The following is a 19,772-nucleotide window of genomic DNA, read 5'->3' on the forward strand; positions in this document are numbered from 1 at the left end:
TTAATAATTGGTAATTTAATTTATAATTTAAATATTATTATGATTAAAATATTAATACTTTTAATTAATTTTTAAATTCAAAATATTTTATAATATATAATTAATAACTTAACCTTTTTATTATAATAAGATTTATTTTTCTCTATTTGCATTTTTCATTTTTTAATTTAAATTTCACTTAATAATTTAAAAATTAATATTTTAAAATACTAATTTTTTATTTATAATTTAAATATGTTATAATTAAAATATAAAATATTAATATTTTTATATTTTAATTTAAAATATTAATTTTATAAATTTAAATTTGTAATTTTTAAAAATAAACAATGACATTTTAATCCAAAATGTATAAATTTTATTCTCATAGGTGTGGAATAGCTAATACCATAGGGGATGGTGGTATTAGCTATTCCAAGCTTTTGCCTAATTTTAAAGAATAGCCATTCCTTTTGGAATGACTATTCCTTTCCCAAGAGCAAACCAAACAAGGAGATAAAATTTTGTAAGGAATAGAGGGGGAATGACTTAGCCATTCCACCTACCAAACATGACCTTAGTGTTCATATAATGTAAGTGTTTGGAAGGCTTGTGAGCATGCCAACTAAAACAGCACTCTTAAGGTTCAGATCATAGTATTTGGTTTTTCTTAAGGGCTAAGGTAAAGGATTATCCAATTTTGAGCTGGCTCGGTATTAAACTATAAAATCAATTGACCTATCTATCAAGATCAATATTGACTAGGGAAGAAAGTACAGTGTAAATGCGAGGCAAATGTATAAGTCGCTGAGCTGTCTCTTTCGATCGAGCCGCACATTTGAAAAGAATCCCGGTAAGCAACAAAATATTACAGCTTTAGGACTTAGGAGGATCATCCAATTGCTTATTAATCGGTTATGATCGGGCACTTAAATTGTTTTTGACCAAGATTGACTCTTTGCTTTATTTTGTCAAAGATTATAATACTGTATTCATGTATGTGCCCCCTCTATTTCTTCTCCTGGGGGAAAATTTTATAGTCTCATGTTACAGGCTTACAGGTTACAGCTAAGCCTGAATTTTGTCATTATATATATGTATTTGTTGTTTATTTTGGAAAGTAAGGACAATGCGGCACACCTAACCGAAACCATTTCTTCAGCTTCACACGTTACCTGGAGCCCCCGTCTCTTCTAGAAAAGGATGCTGAGATCATTGTCGCGTCTCCTTGTCTTCATCGACGATTGTTTTGGACACGTAAAGCCACCTGCCCATATCTCTCAGCTATTGCCTAGTTAACTAGTTTATACTTAAAAAATTATTAACCTCCATCTTACAGTTCTAGTTGGGTACTTTTCTGAAATATCTAAAGCAAACAGGGGAGGAACCAAAACCCATGCCAGTGCTAATGGTGTCACATTGCTTGGGTTGTTAAGTGGAAAATTTACTTTTTGAAAGCGTCAAGCGACCTGGTTAATTACTGGGTTAGGTTTTAGCAATTGGGCTGGAACTTTGCTTTGTCTAACACAGACAAGCCAGATATCCACGCACTCACTGAACCATGGAGTTCGCAATTTCATTGCAATTATTGGTGGCAACGTGCAAGGGATTTTCTCAGCTCTATCTGCCTTTTTCGGTAAAGGTTCTGCAAACTTCAAAAGTACCTATAATGCTTGTGAACGAGCACATGGGCTTAAAAATCAAATGCTTCAGACCTTTCGATTGTCCCGAGATCCTAGGCCCTCTAGCTACATGAGAGCAGTTGGCTTTGCTCCTAGGTGCTTGCCTTTGCCTTTGTCTCGTTTCTTTTGTTAAATTTGGTTGCTATAGTCCTGTTTCCCCTAGGAAACAAAATTTTCCTGTCCTGCATAAGGCAACTCGTAAGTCATAATTTGGTGAATTCGGCAACTCTATCCCTTAAACAGTATCACAGTAAGCAGCAAAATTCCTTGCATTTCCTTGGTTAGCATGGTTAAGAATTTATTCATAGCAAAAGGAAGAAAAAGAATGCTTAATCAATAATGCATTGCAATGCCCTACTACTTAAAGCTACCGTATAACATCAATCCAGGATTCTGAATTATAAAAGCAATCAAGAACATGTGCTTTTTCCATCAATGATTCAAGGAGCCAGCCATCTATATAAATATATTCTCAGGCGTCGTTGTATAAACACTCAGATTTGGAAATTGAAAGTGGCTCAATCAATCTTGTATAAATGCCAGAGAAGACTGTGTCTCCTCCTTTGTATTCACCATTTTTCAAAGAGGAAAACCACACTCATGGAACTTTATAAAACAAATAGAAAAGCTGAGAAAGAGAAAGAAAGAACATTTCTCCAACAGAGGTTAATTTAATTCACCATTAAGATCATTTCTCCAACAGAGGTTAATTTAATTCACCATTAACTTTATACATTAAGAAACTCGTGCAATTAGCACAAGAACTTCCTCAACAAAGGTGGAAGTTACCAAGTTAGCTTTGACCAAGTTAGCTTTCTTCTCTACGTCTCCAGTTTTCCACCACCCTTCAACCCTGGAATTCAAAGCTCACATAATGGTGAAAAGCAATTTCTTCTCCATGAAAACCACCATGCAGTCCTTTCCCTCTCAAAACCCAGGTCAGAACTCAGAATACTACTACACCCAGAAGGAAAAAAAAAAAAGGAACAAAGAAAGAAAGAAAAGGAAGAAAGAACAACGAAGACAGATACATACATATACCGCTGTCAAAAGTGACAGCCACAACAAAGATAGAAGAAACAGAGAGTGGCCACCAAGAAAATAGCCTCTAAAACCGACGCAATCCGGAAAAGCACATCATCAACGAAGGAAAGCTGAATGTTTAGCCTCTTCCACTTGAAAGCAGACCCCAAAAACTTCCACCTCCATGACTCCTTCTTTATCAGCCTCTTGAACAACACCCATCTCTTCGTCCCACCCATCACTTCCTTTTTTTTCTTCTTGTTTTTTCTTTTTTTCCTTTTTGGCACTTTGGCCTTTGGTTGGAGAGGAAGACGAGTCTCGAGGCAGTTATATATTGGAGAAGAAAAGTTCAGTTTAAGAAGTACACGAATAAAAGGAATCGTGGGAGACGGGGGATTAATTTTAGTCGGGGAGGGTAGCTTGGTAAACTTGAGACGACCAACCGCCCCGCGTTTTAGTGAGTCAAAATCAGAAATCGTATTGGTATGGAACGTGGGGGGGTCCTGGCCTCATGGAATTTTCAATTTTAATTTGCTATTTCCCAGTGCGGTAGTGGAGGAAGTAAATTGGAATGGAAAATTTCTCCGTCTCCACGCCCATCATCATGTTGAAGGGAAGAAACTGGGAAAGCACCCCGTGCGCGTGGACTGTTTGTCTTTGAAATCGAATGTTCCTTTCCTTCCATTCCTTTGTAAGAATAGTAGTAGTAGTGGTCGTATTTCTGTATTAGCATTATATTTGGACTTTGACCTCAAATACAGGTAGCTTATCGTGACTCAATTACTAAATATACTTGATTAAAATTCAATAAAAAATTGCCTTTCATGTTGAAATATCCTTGTGCTTGATGTCACGGGAAGAAGAAATAAGACGGGTTTTGATTATATAAAACTAAATATTTTTTTTATTTATTAAATATGTTTTCTAGATTATAAATATAAATTTGTGACAATTGGAATGTGATGTCACGTTAGAAAGAACGGATTGTGTTAAGAAAAATAATTTTGATCCGTTTTAAGAAGAAGGAGGTGTGAAAGAACCTACTTTTCTTCTTTATTTTTGTTCCATGATGTGGCTGCCTTTGTGGATTCTGTGTCTTTATAGTCATTCATCAAGAAATGTCCTTAAATCAAATAAATTGCTTGGACGTCTCATTTTTCCTTATAAAGCTAAGAAAAGTCACATAATAATTAAAAAAAAAACAAAATGGAAAAATATTATTCCATTTGATAATCACAACTATTTCCAGCTATAGCTTTAAAAAAGGGACCAAATACTTGAATACGGGGCAATTGGGATCTTACCGAAAGGAGAAGAAAGCAACAAAGAACTTCGGAAGTTTGAAAACAACGTGTAGAGTATAATTTTATTTAAATTATTCACAAAAGTCAATTTAGTTGATAAAGAAAGAAGTTTTTTTCTTTATCAATTAGGTTTTGATTTTTGTGAAAGTATTTCAAAATAAAATTTTAAATGCGTTTCATTACTGTAAATGAGGATGTCTTTATAATTACTCAATTAATGGATTAGATTAAAGTAAAATCTAAGGATACTTTTGATTTTATAATCAAAACAAATATTTTAATTAAATTAACATTACTAATTTTTCACTTTAAAAGTGTTTATGTAAAAATTGCGATATCATTAATAGTTAAAGATTATATTATAATTTTATATATAATGTGTTTTCATTTATGAGATGGAATGCAATTCAACAATCTTGACATCAATATGTTTTGACTAATAAGTAAGAGCACCGATGCCTCGTAGCCGGCTGTTGAACAATCTTTGCATCAACAAAGAGGAATTAATGCGTGATACTTAAATGATTTTTTTTTTGTTATTTTCCAATTCAACGATAATTTGTTGGTCAGATTCTATTGTAAGTATAGTGTTTGAATTTGAGAGTGACCTTTGAGTTAAAAAAAAAAAAGGTTATGGGTTCACCTTTTCAAAGTGCTCTTTTTCATGGCCATTTGTCTAACAAATCCAACTTTTTATTAACAGAAATGTTAATCAGTGGCTAGTGCCTGAAGAATGTGCAGCACCAAATCGAATCTTAGCTGCTGGAAACCATCAAAAACAGAATCTATAGGTTTCTGTCAATTAATTTGATGGTTATTGATGTTAATGCCAATGGTTCACATCTCCAACAAACGACTTGGTTACTCTTTCTTGATTGGGCTAGAGTGTAAAGTCTATGGAGGAATAAAGGTTTCAATCCTAGTTCCAGATGCCGTACTAGGTCGGTTTATACATAAGCATATATTTTCTTTCAAAGATTCACTTTTCAAGATTGGGGAATAATCTTTTTGTTTCCTTTTCATATTTTACCATATGTATACCAAGCTTACAGATGCTCCAACTCATATTTGTTTTTATGGAAACTTTATATTTGAATGCATGGTTTAAAAAAAAACCAGCTAATGCAGGCATAATGTAAGCTGGATGGATTTGAATCTGAGCAAATCAAAAAAGGGCTTGTGGATACATGGGAAAAGAATTTCAGATTTGGAGGAAGAAGACCATAATGTTGTTAGAGTTCACCCATGTATGCTTCTTTTAATTACTAGCTGCAAAAAGAAATGGTATGCTAAAGAATCTGACCAAACAAGAAGAAATGTCACAAAAACCTTGCTGTCCAATGAATTCTATCTGTACAGCCATGTGTCTCAAGGAGCATCGTCACCAATAAAGTGGGGAAAGATCCTTTTTCCCCGTAAGTAACTAGAAAGGGCTCGTTCTAAAGATGGTGAGGAAACATTTATTAAGTGTAAACAAATTTATGTAGACCATGCAAACAGAAAACGTGATAGAGTTGGTCACTCCTTTTGCCAACAGTTTCAAGAAAATGCTCAAATTAAACAAATTGCATGCCAGCGCCTGTGCCCAAAAAGCAGGGGAGGGATGAGCATGAGCCCATTTATTTTACCAATTCAAGTCTCCATAATCTATGCAGCTTCCAGCCGTATGGCCCTTTCCTGGTCTTCCAAAGCCTAGGACACCATCATTTTATCACCTTTTTAATATAACTTTGACTTGGCATGCTTCATCAAAAGCCTCAGAAACTCACTGATTTGGTGCATGCACATGGCAGCTTATTGCCTTGCCAATTTGCCATGCAACAGTACTGTCATCAGGTACAATTTTTAATCTTCCCATCACTGATTAAAAAGTGCTGCTTGTTTGTATTTGCAATTGCAAAATCAAGGCAAGTTTTGACAGTGCTGCTTTACCATGTAACATGTTCTTCATTTGCTGCAAAACATGTCCGAAATCAAAGTCGCAGAACAAACTTAATTCTTGCTGTCAAAACGATGCTGACTAGACTATAATTAACTTGCATGACAGCATGTACAGATCGGTAATCTTTTAGAGCCACCAAAATCATCCCTTAGGACTGTTCAATCTTGGTGGTGACTTTTTTATAAAGTGTTCATTCAAGTCAATAAGTGCTAATTTTAAGTTGGATTAACTAATGGATCAAATGCTAATTAATGGGCTTAATTCGGCCTAAAAAAGTTTTAGTGTACTAGCTATGCTTGCCTGCATCTAGGCTGTGGGCTTGTTAAATATTTGAAGTCTTTGATATAACCAGATAAAGTATGTTGACTCGAGTGCTTAATGGACAATTTATTTTCATGATGCATAAGATAATACCTAAAATTACATAACTTACCAAATCCAACTAAAAGATTATTTTTATATTTGAAATTTGAAAATGCCTAAAACTATACAACTTATTATAAGCATATAATTTTTGCCATTAAATTTAATTTTTTTTCAATCTTTCTAATATGAAAATCATGCATATCCCTTTTATCTCTATTAATTTAATTAAAATATTTTATTATTAAGCTCTTTCTTAAATAAATAATCACTTCTTTTCATTTCATTTGCATATATCTTTATGCCCTTTTGCAGATCAATTTTAACGTTTGGTGGTTAGTTAGAACCTTAATTAATTTCAATCTAAGTATTAAAGCTTCATATGTGATTCTCAATTTAAATGTTGAACTATTTTTTTAATTCAAGGTTGAACTATGTTTGTTCTTAGAATCAAATACCGACCATTTAATTAATACGAGTGTCAAGATTGATAGACATTGGTAGTTACCAAAATATACATATCCATTTAAATAATAACAAGGATAATTTCTTGCAAAGAATTAAAAAAATAGATAAATTAATTATATTAATAAGAACCTTAGCTCCTTCAAATAAAAAGGTACAATTTTAAATGAAATTGTCATTTTTGAGATTTAACTAATATCTCTTTTAGCATAAGTATCACCGATACACCAAAATAAAAAAATTTGAAAGTTCTCGAGCACTTGTATACCAATTTAATTTAAAATATATTGATCATGTAATACAGTATACAATTTTGTTATAACATAGTATATAATATTCATTTGGGCATGCTTAATTTAAAAGTTAAATGTTCAAATTGGGGTTAAACATTTAGGCACTTTTTCAATTAAGAGCCAAACATTTTAATTGTAACAATTAAGAGCGAAACGTTTTCAATTCTTTATACAATTAAGGGCTAAGTTGACAGGTGGATAAAATGTGTATCATACGTGACAAAAAATTATATGTAGTTATTACACATTATATTGAAAATTTAGTTGCCATACGTCATGTTGAAAAATGTAGTTATTACATGTGATGTTGAAAATTTAGTTGTTACATGTTGTGTTGAAATTTTAGTTTTTACATAATATATTGAAAATGTAGTTGTTATATGTCATGTTGAAAATTTAATTGTTACATGTCATGTTAAAAATTTAGTTATTACTCGTCATGATGAAAAAATTATAACATGTCACACCATAATTTGAACTGTTTTGACTTGACAAAAAAGACTTTCTAACAAAACCACTTTTTTGTCTCTTATCTTTCCAAGTTAGTGTCTATGTCATGCGCGTGTCCTACACGCGTCCTACACATGCTAGACACCTCTTTCTTTAACTCTTAATTGTAAGGAACCAAAAATATTTGACTCTTAATTATTTTTTTTTAAAAAGTTTTGACTCTTAATTGTTATAATTAAAACATTTGACCTTAAATTGACAAAACTTAATAATTTTGACCCTAAATTGAACATTTAGTCTAATTTAAACAATTATGCTAAAATTGCATTGATTCTTTGCTACCATGTGCATTTAACTATATCTCTTTGTTTAATACAATTGCCAAAACATTAATAGGAGGAATGAGTTTCACTTTTTATTAAAATGGTGGTTATTCACTTAAAATATGGGGAATGAATATTCATGTATATTGTTGGATTTTACCTTTTTGGAATAATATTAACCCATGTTTTTTAAGTATTTGATTATGCTTTCTAAGGTTATAGATTTTTATTATTATGTAATGCAATTAAGAGTGAATAATATCTATAATTCATTTGGCTATATTAAAAGTTGAGCAATAATTTGATTATACATATAAAAGTACTTTTTAATTGTTAATTTAAAATATTTTTAATTATAATTTCAAAAAATTTTAATTTATTTATATTATAATTTCATAAATTTTGATATCTAAACTAATTAAGTTCATATTAAGAAATTCATCTGAGTTTGGAGTTACAAAGTTATCAATATCGTACGATATGATATACTACTAGTAGAAAATAATACATATCGATAATTGTATCATAGTTGATCCAATATGGATAACGTATTGTACGATATGCGATTTGTATCTTACGATACAAAGGCATATCATATGATATGGTTGATATGTTTTTTACACTGCAACCAATTTGAGTTTTAATATAATGAAATTTTAAAAAGTGTAGCACTTTTAGCTTCACCTTTTTCACATATGGTAGCAATATAAAAAAGTACAGACTTTGCTAATGTATGCAATTTCTATCATTACATTTTATTCATAATACATATAAAAATTTATATAGTGAAGTCAGATCTATAAAAATATTCTAAAAAGTATAAAAAAAGTATTATTAAAAATATTTTTAGTAATATATTTTAAAAATATATTGTTTTAAGTCAAATTTGTTGTAGTGCTATAAGTTTTTTTACTTTTTACTTTTTAATTAATAAATCAATATGAACAATATATATTTTATTTAAAATATATATTATTAAGAAATATGTTGAGAGTTTAAATTAAAAAATTATCATGTTTTCAATTTATGCCTTATAATATTCAATTCTATTAAAAAATATATTTTAATTTTTTTATTTTACATATATAAATGTTATTTATAATTAATTTTAAAATTTTTATCGTATTTTACTTGATACTAAAATTAAAATTTTGATTAACAACTATGGAGTTACCTTGTGGGAAAAAAATGAAACAGTGAATTACCCCACCGTTAGGGTTTCACCTAATTCATTCAGAATCATTAATATTCAAAATAAAAATTTTGTCCCAAAATAATATATTTTATAAAACTCATAAGTCTTGCCGTTACTCCATAATTTGAGTTTTTATTAACTTAATGACGTGACATGAATTTTATACTCATTTTACCCTTCATGTATTAGAGAAATAATAAAGTTAGACTTAATACATTGGGTAGGTAAAGGAGTTCTTGGAAGGTTTATAAATGGTGGCGTTACACAGCTCATTAGGTTAGCTTTTTGGGGTAAGGTAGTGGCCTCGTGACAAATGGTATTAAAGCAAATTCGATTATGACTCAATCCACGCCAAGCACTTTCGAGGGAGATAAGCAGGGTGGTCGACGGTGACAAGGACGTCACTGGATTAGGTATTGTTGAACCAAGAACTTTCGAGGAGAGGCAAGCAAGGTAGCCGATAGTGACGAGGACGTTGCTGGATTAGGTACTATCGGACGGTGTTAGATTCTAAGCGGTTCAAGGAAGTAGGCAACGTCCTTCAATCCTACATTTAGGCAGGTATGGGAGTTCTTCGAAGGCTTATAAACAGTGACACCACACACCCTATCAAGCTTGACAATATCTGGAGTTGAATTCATTAACGGCGGCGTTCTAGGGCAAAGTATTGAATTCATTAACGGCGGCGATTCTAGGGCAAAGTATTCATTTTGAATACAATGGATCCAAAATGAATTAAGGTGAAACCCTAAGAGAGTGGGGGTAATTTATCAAAAAAAAAAACGCTATGAAAGAGAACTCATATTGGGATTATTTATATTCAAAAACCAATCATATGCTTGTATATTTAGATTTAGATGGAATGTGTGTAGAACAAATTAGTAGCAAGCATTCACAAGAATGTTACAAAATAAAGTTATGTCGGGAAAATTTTAAGAACAATGAAAAAGGAAATGATTTTGGAAAATATATTTGAGAAGAGAACAATCAAAAGTTACTGAAGAAAAAAAAGAAACATAACATAATGCTCTATCTAATGAACGAAGATATATAATTAAAATATCAAATTGCTCAAGCATGTATGAACATGGATAGACATGCAATTAGATATTTGCTAACATTACTAATTAAAACCATCAAAGAAATGATCACCTCAACACATTTATTTGGGAAATTGGGATCAGTTCTATTCAAGAACAAACCATCTACTTGTATGCTCAGATTCAGGGTTATAGGAGATGGTTTACAACATTCTTTGCTTTTTTCGTTTTAATCAACTTGATTACTTAATTATCAGGATCAGCTTCTTTCGCACCATTGTTTGACAGGAGCAGCAAAGAGGACGATGCCTCAATCTCGCTAACCCGCCCTTTCAGTTTCTCACGAAGCTCCTCCATTGATTGTTTCATCTGCAAAAGCTCATCCAGGCTAAGTTCGTTGACGGGTTTCTGGCACTTGTGTTTTCCACTTGCCTTGATCTCCTTATCAAGCATCTCTCCTCGTTTCTTCTCTGCTTGTATCTGCTTGAGAAGGTCATTAAGCTGCTGGCTAAGCTTTTCAACTTTCGCCTGCTGCTGAGACCCGACCTGAGCAGAAATAGAAACTTTTGGTTTCGTATCCTGATTTAGAAACTGCTGCGTCACTGCCTCAACGCTCGGATGGCCAAACGAAAAGGGCTTGCCTCCAGGGGAGAAAACGACGATGGCAACTTGAGCGCCGCAAAGGGTAGCAAGCTCGTTTGCTTTCTTGAAGAGCCCTGTTCGGCGCTTCGAGAAAGTGACCTGCCTCGAGCTGCTATCCTTCACCATTTCCATCTCAATTTTTCTCCGGCCCATGATTTTATTTTTATTTTTATTTTTGAGAGGAAAGAAAGAAAGGATATGACTTTGCTCTTAAAATGGACCAATATTTATAAGAAAAAACCTAGCGAAAATGGAAGGTTTTTGTTGAGTTGGAAATGTTTCTAATATTAGGTAGTACTAATTAATATCCTTCTTTGTTTCCATGTATTCTTAATTTTTCCTAATTATGGTAAGAATTTAAACATGTTTCCTTGTTAGGGTAACTCCTGCCATAATGAAACTTCAACATTGTTTTGCTGGCACAATTTAATTCTCTCAAGAGAAAATTATCAGATATTAGAAAGCAATTAAATTTTCAACTATTTTTATGGATTCTCCCTCTTTTAAAATTATCAGTGTACAATGAATAATGATGCCATTAGGTGTACTGCTCTCCATGGATTGGTTCCCTTAGCCCTCCATGGTTTTCCACTGTTCTTGCATTGCCTCAGAGCCAAACTTGTTTGTAATTCACTTGGCTACTCTCGCTAAGAAGAGCAGAACGTTTGAACTCGGCTTGTCCAAATTCGATAAGAGAACAGCATGTGCGTAATCAACTCATTCAAAGCAAGTGGTCCCACTACGGTGCTTTCTTGGCACTGCTAACGTGTGCATTTATTCAATCTTTTATGAATTGATAGAAAGAATTAATTAGCACAAATTATACATTAAGAACCAACAAAACTTGCTGTAATATTTAAGTGTCCAGGCACAATCATCTTAAAATAGAGTGTCAAAGGCAAACTTACCATAAATCCTTCATTCTTGGGTCCACACAAATGAAATACACATAATTTTGGAAGTCATAGTTGTCAACCTGGGGCCATTCAAACACTTACCATCTAAACTTCTACTAAAATGGTAACCTATCCTATTCAGTTTTACTTTCCAAACTAATAGAAGGGTTTCTCCCTTAAAAAAGATCAAAAGCAAATAACAACAAAAGTCATCTAAACTTGGGATTTTCCCTTTTCCAAAGCAGGCTAGTCAGTGGCCCTTGGCTTGGTTTTTTTTAATACAATGAACGATGCCCAATTCTTGGTTCGTTTCTCATTTGGAACATCCATTATTCAAAATATCCTGATTTAGAATAAAGAGCTTGAGTAATTTAGACAATTAATATGTTCTGAGTGTAGATAGTAGGTACAATTGTAATCAATAATTAGACAATTAATGTAAGTCTAGTATAGATAAAAAGAATAATTGTAATATTATTAACAATAATTAGACAATTAATGATTGGTATGTGGTAGGGTTAATCTTATGTTTTGCATCAATAATTGGTTTTCTTAGTTCTTCTTGTCATTTAATGTTAAGGAATGGAATCAAATATCAGCAAAAAACCACTGGAATCGTATGTAGAAACCAATTTTCAGGTTAAATCTAGGTGCTGTGGGACTTTTGATATGGAAATTGCTCTGAAGGTTTTGGGTTGCATGCAATGCAAAAAACTAAAATAAGTAAACCCCAAACCTTTGCCTAAATTATTTATTGAAATTTGCCCCTTTTTGAAGGACTCGAATGACTAATTAACTGGAACTTAATGAATGGTGAAAAAAGAGAAGAAAAAGTGAATGCGGTTCTTCAAATCAATTATTTTAATTCCATTTACATTAATGCATTCAACACCATAAATTCACAATGCAACCTGTTTCCATGCAATATAATATTATCAATGAGTCATATGAAGTGTGAAATTTATTAGAAGAAAGATTCCTACCATAAATTCCATACAGTATAATTAGTTTCTTAAAGATAGGTTTTGTCTGTCGAGAAGAACTGTGCTCAATCCTGACGTGGAAACTACTAAGATAATTCATGGCAGAGGAGTCTTCCAGAAATTCCACTGATTGTAATAACTATACATCCCCATTTTTATCTGGCTGCAAAACCTGATACGAAAAGAGAGCATATTCCATTGTAATATATTTTCTATTTCCTTAATATGAAAACATTTTAAGTTTATCTTGAGAGTGAAGGTGCCACGGATGTAAGTCATGTTTAGTATCAAGCTCAAATGTTTACTTACAGATAAGTTTTCTCTTAAGGAGTAATAGTGATAAGAATGGATGAAAGACTTCATTATAATCACCAGTTTAATGAAAAAAGATAAGCAGGTACTGGTTCTCTGATGCATAACTGAAAGAGACCTAGGAAGATAACCTAGGAATACTATAACTGATCATTGACTTGATGTTCGCTGGTTACATGATCATGTATGTCTTCAGCGGTGCCAAAATTCACCAGCCTAAGATCAATACGAAAAAGATAAATAACAACTAACAAGGTAAACTTAATTTTGGCTTAAGTAAAAGATTTTACTTATCCAAACAAGCAGGGGAAAACTCCTCCTACCGAAACAAGGTAGTCTTTATTATTCCGCAAGATAGTTTCAGTTGGTCGGGACTACTGGCGACCAGGGCCGAAGCCAGGAGGAAAGAAACCAGAAACTTGCTCATTTAGATTGGTAGGGAATGGATTGGTAGGAAATGGAGTGGTCAGCTGAGCAGGAACTTGCACATTTAGATTGGTAGGGAATGGATTGGTAGGAAATGGAGCGTTCAGCTGAGCAGGAACTTGCTCATTTAGATTGGTAGGGAATAGATTGGTAGGAAATGGAGCGTTCAGCTGAGCAGGAACTTGCTCATTTAGATTGGTAGGGAATGGATTGGCAGGAAATGGAGTGGTCAGCTGAGCAGGATCCATTGGAGCAAGCTGTGACGAAGTGGCTTCAGCACTCTTCTCTTTCATCTTGCTATGGAGACTGGTGCGAAGCTCCGCAAAAGATAAATACAGTTTTTCGAGCTCCTGCTGGTTAAGTTGATCAATGGGAGCTTCCCACCAGCCTTTAGTTTCTTTCCCGCTGGTCAGCTGGTCGAGCATCTTTCCTCTCTCTTTCTCTGCATCCAGTTGGGTAACGAGCTCATTGTGCTGCTGGGCTAGAGTATTGATTCTGACCTTTCGGTGAGCCTCCACAAGAGGGTGAGTGTTGTCTTTTGGAAGGGGGTTTTGGTTAAGATAGCGGTTAACAACAGATTCAACAGAGGGGTGACCATATGAAAAGGGCTTACCTGCTGGTGAGAAAACTATAAAAGCAATCTCAGCACCACACATAGTAGCTAGCTCACTTGCTTTCTTGTAGATCCCTGATCTGCGTTTTGAGAATGTGATCAACCTGTCATCCTCATTTTCGATCTTCTTCATCTCAATCTTTTGCCTGCCCCTAGTTTTCTTGCCAGAGCCTGACATCTTATGAGAACAGAAGAAACAAGGTTAGAAAGGAGTGTTAGACAAGCCTTCTAGGCTGTTTGGGATGAAGGTCTTGTTGGCTGGAGATGCATATATATAGGACAGGGAAACTCAAGAAATTAAATGCATAAGGTAGCCCTCTAGTTGTCTCCTTTCTGTCTTTGCCTCTCCTAGCATATGAAGAACAAATGTCTCCATTGGCACTATAAATTCTCACTTTAGAATGTTTAATACTAACCATCTCTCTCATATAATATAAGAAGTGTCTAATAAGCGATTAACCATGTATCATTAGGCTATGGCACTATGATGTATCCCTTTCAACAACTATTAACATCCATTGGATGTTTTTCATCAAGGATCATGTTAGCAATTGAGAGTCCGGTCTCCGATCAGTAGGTAGCTATGTTTCTTAAATTCTTTACTTATAAAATCTTGACTCATCGATCGTGTTTTTAAGGATGCGATCATTGCCAAATAACGTGCTGATCAGCAGTGCAGTTGCGCTGTATAACTACCCGGTCTAGTATATAATTGTTGTGCAAAAATTTTAACTGATAGAATTAGGAGCATGCTTTGCCAGTGGGGAAGACTCATTAAGAGTCCTCTTAATGGTGAACAAATCAAGAGCTGTCTTTGATGCCAAGAAATTAAGATGGTAACAAATTAATTATCAGTAAAATAGTTTCTGATACAGCACTGCTTTCCTGTACAATATTAATTTCCAAGGCTGAGGATTACTTCTTTTACTATCTGCTATTCTGTGCCAAAATGAGTGCTTAAAGAGGGACAGTGCAAGTATGTTCAAAGTTACTTAGCTGCTATCTTATATATGCCTATAACAATAGTATTTCTTAAGGACAGTCATAAGTTGACACCTCAGCTATCATAAGTTGAAAAAGGTTTATCATGGTGCATTCTAAGTCAGTTATATCTTGAAAAGTATCAGGAAAAATTGATATGTACCATCACTCAGTAAAGTTAGAGGGCTTACCCTGGAATAACTGATTGAATTAGGGAAAAAAGTAAAGGAAGAAAAAGTGGGAGGACTTCAAAAGAAATCAAGAAAAACGACTCCAAGGACATAGAGGAAAATATCTGCTCTCTAATTTTTTACATAGCACGTTATTGTAAATTTTAGCAAAAGTCAGGCTGTAGCATTACCTGTTTCTATCAATGCTTTATGATGATGCTATCAGTAGCATCCACAATAAACCTGGTTTTGCATCTCTACTAAGCGTTACTATGAAAGAGTGCAATATTTGCAGCAGAGTAATATAGAATGGAATAGATGAAAGCATTGAGTTATTCTGATAATTCAACTTCTAGTGTTTTTGCAAATTGCAGTACTAAAAAGGTTCTTGGATGCAAACATTGTGTTGAAGTACTTTTAATATATCAGTCATATGGCCATGTATTACAAAGAAATTGTAAAAAAAGAGAAGCATTGCTGTATGGAAGACACAATAAACAACATAACTCCCCACAGAACAGGGTTATCCAGTTCAGCATTTTCCATATGCAAAAGCAAAAACCATGAAAAAAGATGTAGTATCAATTTTATTAATAATTAATGGTGAGTTCATTGCCTGCTTTCATGGAGTTCATTGGTTGGAGCGATAAGAATGAGGCTTGAATGATGACTGGTGATGGTACTCAATGGAGTTCTTCCTATCACCACTCCACTGTTTATTTGTTGGAGCTGTTGCATGTTCATTGGATCTATAGAAATGAAAGTACTGAACTTGATTGCTATAAATCAGTACTGCCATTCTGGTTATAGACTTAAAAGTGTTGTTCCAATGAAGCCAGCAGCGAAGTCCTTTGGCCATAAAGCGATAGAATTTGTTGCAGGTTTGCAGCCTACTTCAACCAAAATCCAGAACTCTCTCCACCTATAATATCAATCCCTCTCTTCTTGCTTTGGTATTTTTACACTTTTGGTTGTTTTAATTTGAAGGAAAGAAGAAGATAATTCTTTTTATTCTTTTATTGTTCTTAATTCATATACATAAATTGTAGGATTCTATTTATTTTCATAATTTAATTTCCATAGCATACATGCTCATATAACTGCACAGTGATAAACACCAACTACTTTGTTCACAGAAATGTTGCCATTTCTCTTATGGTCATCTTCATTTCTGAAGTATTCATGCCTGTAACTTGCAATTGGATTAGTTGCTTGAGCAGGATTTGTTGAAGGCAAGGACGAAGCAGAAGCTCTAATCTTAATCTCATATACACGTCTAAGCAAACTCCTATGGCGCAGGCACCTATTTGTAATGGATTCAATGGACGGATGGCCATAATAGAAGGGCTTGCCAGCTGATGAAAACACCAGTATGCCAATTCCATCTCCACATAAAGTGACGTGCAGCTCGATAGCTTTCTTGTAAATACCTGATTTTCTTTCAGAGAATGTTATGAACCTTTCACCATCATCTTCATTTCTCTTCATTTCAATCTTTTGGCAAGCTTTGGTCTGCTTGCCACAAATCCACGATCAAGAATTCAGCATATCAAACTTAAACAAGGAAGAGGGTGTATTTTAACTATTTATATGTACACAGTTGCACACAAGAAGGGATGCAATGGCAGTTCTTCTTCTATAATCAATCTAGGGATTTAACTATAAGAGGAAAACACAGGTTATCAGTGAATATCTAAAGGAGCCTAGATTCCTTGCAATGCCGAAATCTAAAACCATCCATTTTGTAGATACTTATACAGGAACCATATTCATGAATATGCTTCATATCATGACTGTACTCTGATGAAATGCATTGCAAGGGACTGTAGGGAAGATTTGGTCCTATGAAAACTGTCTAGGTTGTCACCTTTCCTATATTTAATTTTCCTTCCAAATTGAGCGTTTAGGATGATTGCATTTCTATGTATATAGAGCAAAAACAAATGCGGAACCCTCACAAAACTGAGTTGGCGTTTACCTGTTCTGGTTTAGCACTAATTAGATTTGTTTATATTATGTCAATATATACTATAATGCGAAAATTCAATTGGACAAGAGCTATATTACGAAGGGGCCACTTTTCGCATATGGAACATTATAGCATAAATATTTCATCTTAACTATCAAACCTGAGGGGATTAATTTACTTGTCATTTAGAATGAACTATTGTTCTGCATTAGATAAAAAGGAAAACTGAGTTACAATAACAATAGTTGAGTACTTGAGTTGGAGTGGGAGACATCTATAACCCTACTGCCTTTTTTTTTTGGTTTCATTACTATATTGTTGTCCATAGAATTTTTTCCAAGAATCAACACATGAGTCATGATTTGATGATGTTGGAAGCATTTCCCAAAACAAAATAATATGGTTAGTTCAGCTGTGCCCTCTCTAAAAGATGCTCGACCATCCAACCACTTTAATAACTTATTACTTATTTCTACACATAATTTTGTATTGTACAGCTTTTCAAACATTAGAGCCAGAGATACTGTCAATAATCATTCATTCATTATTGCTTTCGTGAAGATGGCATGAGGGCTAATTCCGACTAAACCAATTATGCATAGTCAGCCATAAGGAGGCAAAGGGCTTTGTCTTATAGGAGTGTGCCTATGTCTGCAAGAGAGAGTTTTCCAATACTACAAAGAGAAGATGCCAAGAGTGAAATATGTAATGAGAAAAGAACCACCTTATGAAACAAACCTTTTGTTTTTAATAGAGTAAAGTAGGCATGCACGTGATGAATTGAAAAAGCAAATTGCAATTGACTAATAACTAGGATAATCAGTGGTCTTTGTCGCAAAGTATAGAATATTAATTAAGCCAAACCTGACGTAAACCTTTTGTCCTCTCTTGTATTCTTTGCTGATGGTGGCGTGGTTGGAAAGTCCTGGCTTTTGGGATACATTTCATATGCCTAATAAAACAAGTGGAGCATGTTCGATGGTGATGGTGATGATGATGACGAGAAATGGCACTCTAAAACTGGATGCTAATATATTTAAATTAAAAAGAACTATCTCTTCGTTCACTGATAACATGTAAATAATATGATAAATTTAAGACTGTCAGAGGGAAAAAGATTTGTAGCTTGAATCCCAATCAGTTTAGATAGGGATGACAATGGTATCTTGTTACAAGATACCCGTGGATATTTGACCTGGTTATATAAAGTTAGAGTACTCTATAATCCAGTTTGAGATGAGTTCAGATAGTAAATTCACTATCCGTATTAGGTTTGAGTACTTTATTACTTAATCTTAAATCTGAATTTAGTTGAAGAAGGTTATGAAGTTAGACCTCTTCTGTTTGCATTTTTTAAGAGGAAAGGTGTGTATATGTCTACCAATATCTGTTCAGGGTCTCTTTATTTTCTATTTAAGGGAGAAGGAACGAAGTTCTCATTATGAACTTTCAACAAAGTTGGTCCAAAGTGAAGAGGGGGAAAAGAAAAGGAAAGAAAGAAATCAACTTGCAATATTAGGGAACTGAGAGACAAACAGTGGGATAAGATTAATGTTAAAACCAGTAGCATAGGCAAGGCTGTCTGTGGTCACGGTTGAAAGTGAATTGTCCCAAGACAATGAAGCTCTTGTAATTCTCAACATAGAACAGTTGTGCTGAATAATTATGGGACCTAATTGAATGAGGAGTGGTTAAAGTTGGTTGTAGAGTCTGATTCTCAAATTTCTCTTCATTTTATCATTAATGGGGTTTCCTCTTGTCATTCTCTTAGCACTCTTGTTAATGATTGCAGGTATCTGCTCCACCTCATTCCTAGTAGCAGGGTGAAGCATATCTACGGAGAGGAGAACAATTGTGCTGATCAGCTTGCCAAGTTAGGGGCCATGTTGGACTCTGATTTTGTTGGTATGAATTTAAAGTGCTTGGTGATGGAATGGGGATTACTTTCCCCAGGACCATCTAATTCCGGGCGTTGTTGCCTGCTATTTTGTGTGTTTTTATTGTATTCTCCTTTCTTCACCAAAAGACATAGAACAGTCGTTTTCTTCAAGCATTCAACCACAAAAGAAAGTCAACACAGGAGCAATTAAGAGCAACGAGAGATTGAAGGCCTAGTTTCTTCAGACCCATCCATGCTCTGGCTGACTCAAGACAAGCATCTCCCATATATGGAGAAAGAATGGAAATTGATTGGTGGAACAATTATTGGTCATGGACCATTTCTGTTTCCCACCACTTTGCTTACTATCTCGCACACGTGTATCTGGTTTAGGGTTAAGTTTGTACAATAGTACTCTTCATAGGGAAAAACAAAGATGGTATAAAAAGGAAAAAAAAAATCAAAACATTGATAATACCTCTCTAATTTATATGACATCATAATTGGATTTTATTTTTGGGTGTGACTAAATAACAAAAATTATGAGAGTAGACCCTAGGGTAATGTTGATGGATTTTGATTCCATTCACCAAGGTTACTTGAACTTTTAAATGATTTCAGCAAAAGAAATGATCCAAAAAGGATGGAAAACAACTTTATATTTTTCTCTAATATCTCTTCATTTACGTGATTTTAATTCACGATTTTAAACAGTCCAATATCTAATAACACACATTAAAAGAAAAAAGAATATATATTTTATAATTATAATTTTTACAATATTCTCATTTCAATATATTAATCAATACCTTTTCATATATATCAAATGTTATAGTATTATT

General features: G+C 33.8%; 4 protein-coding genes across 4 annotated transcripts; all 4 read right to left on the bottom strand.

The window, feature by feature from the left end:
- LOC18596529 lies at positions 2,304-3,029 on the bottom strand. The gene has a single exon (XM_018122946.1). It carries the CDS (start codon positions 2,921-2,923, stop codon positions 2,708-2,710), a length of 216 nt encoding a protein of 71 aa, XP_017978435.1. The 5' UTR covers positions 2,924-3,029; the 3' UTR covers positions 2,304-2,707.
- LOC18596530 (agamous-like MADS-box protein AGL29) lies at positions 10,114-10,875 on the bottom strand. The gene has a single exon (XM_007025060.2). The coding sequence runs from the start codon at positions 10,852-10,854 to the stop codon at positions 10,306-10,308; it is 549 nt and encodes a 182-aa protein (XP_007025122.2). The 5' UTR covers positions 10,855-10,875; the 3' UTR covers positions 10,114-10,305.
- LOC108662457 (agamous-like MADS-box protein AGL61) lies at positions 13,267-14,109 on the bottom strand. Its single transcript, XM_018122840.1, has one exon. The coding sequence runs from the start codon at positions 14,107-14,109 to the stop codon at positions 13,267-13,269; it is 843 nt and encodes a 280-aa protein (XP_017978329.1).
- On the bottom strand, positions 16,175-16,570 carry LOC18596531 (agamous-like MADS-box protein AGL61). The gene has a single exon (XM_018122841.1). The coding sequence runs from the start codon at positions 16,568-16,570 to the stop codon at positions 16,175-16,177; it is 396 nt and encodes a 131-aa protein (XP_017978330.1).

The sequence above is a fragment of the Theobroma cacao genome, chromosome 6 (assembly GCF_000208745.1).
Source record: "Theobroma cacao cultivar B97-61/B2 chromosome 6, Criollo_cocoa_genome_V2, whole genome shotgun sequence".
Taxonomy (NCBI): domain Eukaryota; kingdom Viridiplantae; phylum Streptophyta; class Magnoliopsida; order Malvales; family Malvaceae; genus Theobroma; species Theobroma cacao.

Bases quoted from the DNA above. Each gene is read 5' to 3' on its own strand.
- LOC18596529 (XM_018122946.1), bottom strand. From the start codon at position 2,923: ATGGGTGGGACGAAGAGATGGGTGTTGTTCAAGAGGCTGATAAAGAAG.
- LOC18596530 (XM_007025060.2), bottom strand. From the start codon at position 10,854: ATGGGCCGGAGAAAAATTGAGATGGAAATGGTGAAGGATAGCAGCTCG.
- LOC108662457 (XM_018122840.1), bottom strand. From the start codon at position 14,109: ATGTCAGGCTCTGGCAAGAAAACTAGGGGCAGGCAAAAGATTGAGATG.
- LOC18596531 (XM_018122841.1), bottom strand. From the start codon at position 16,570: ATGAAGAGAAATGAAGATGATGGTGAAAGGTTCATAACATTCTCTGAA.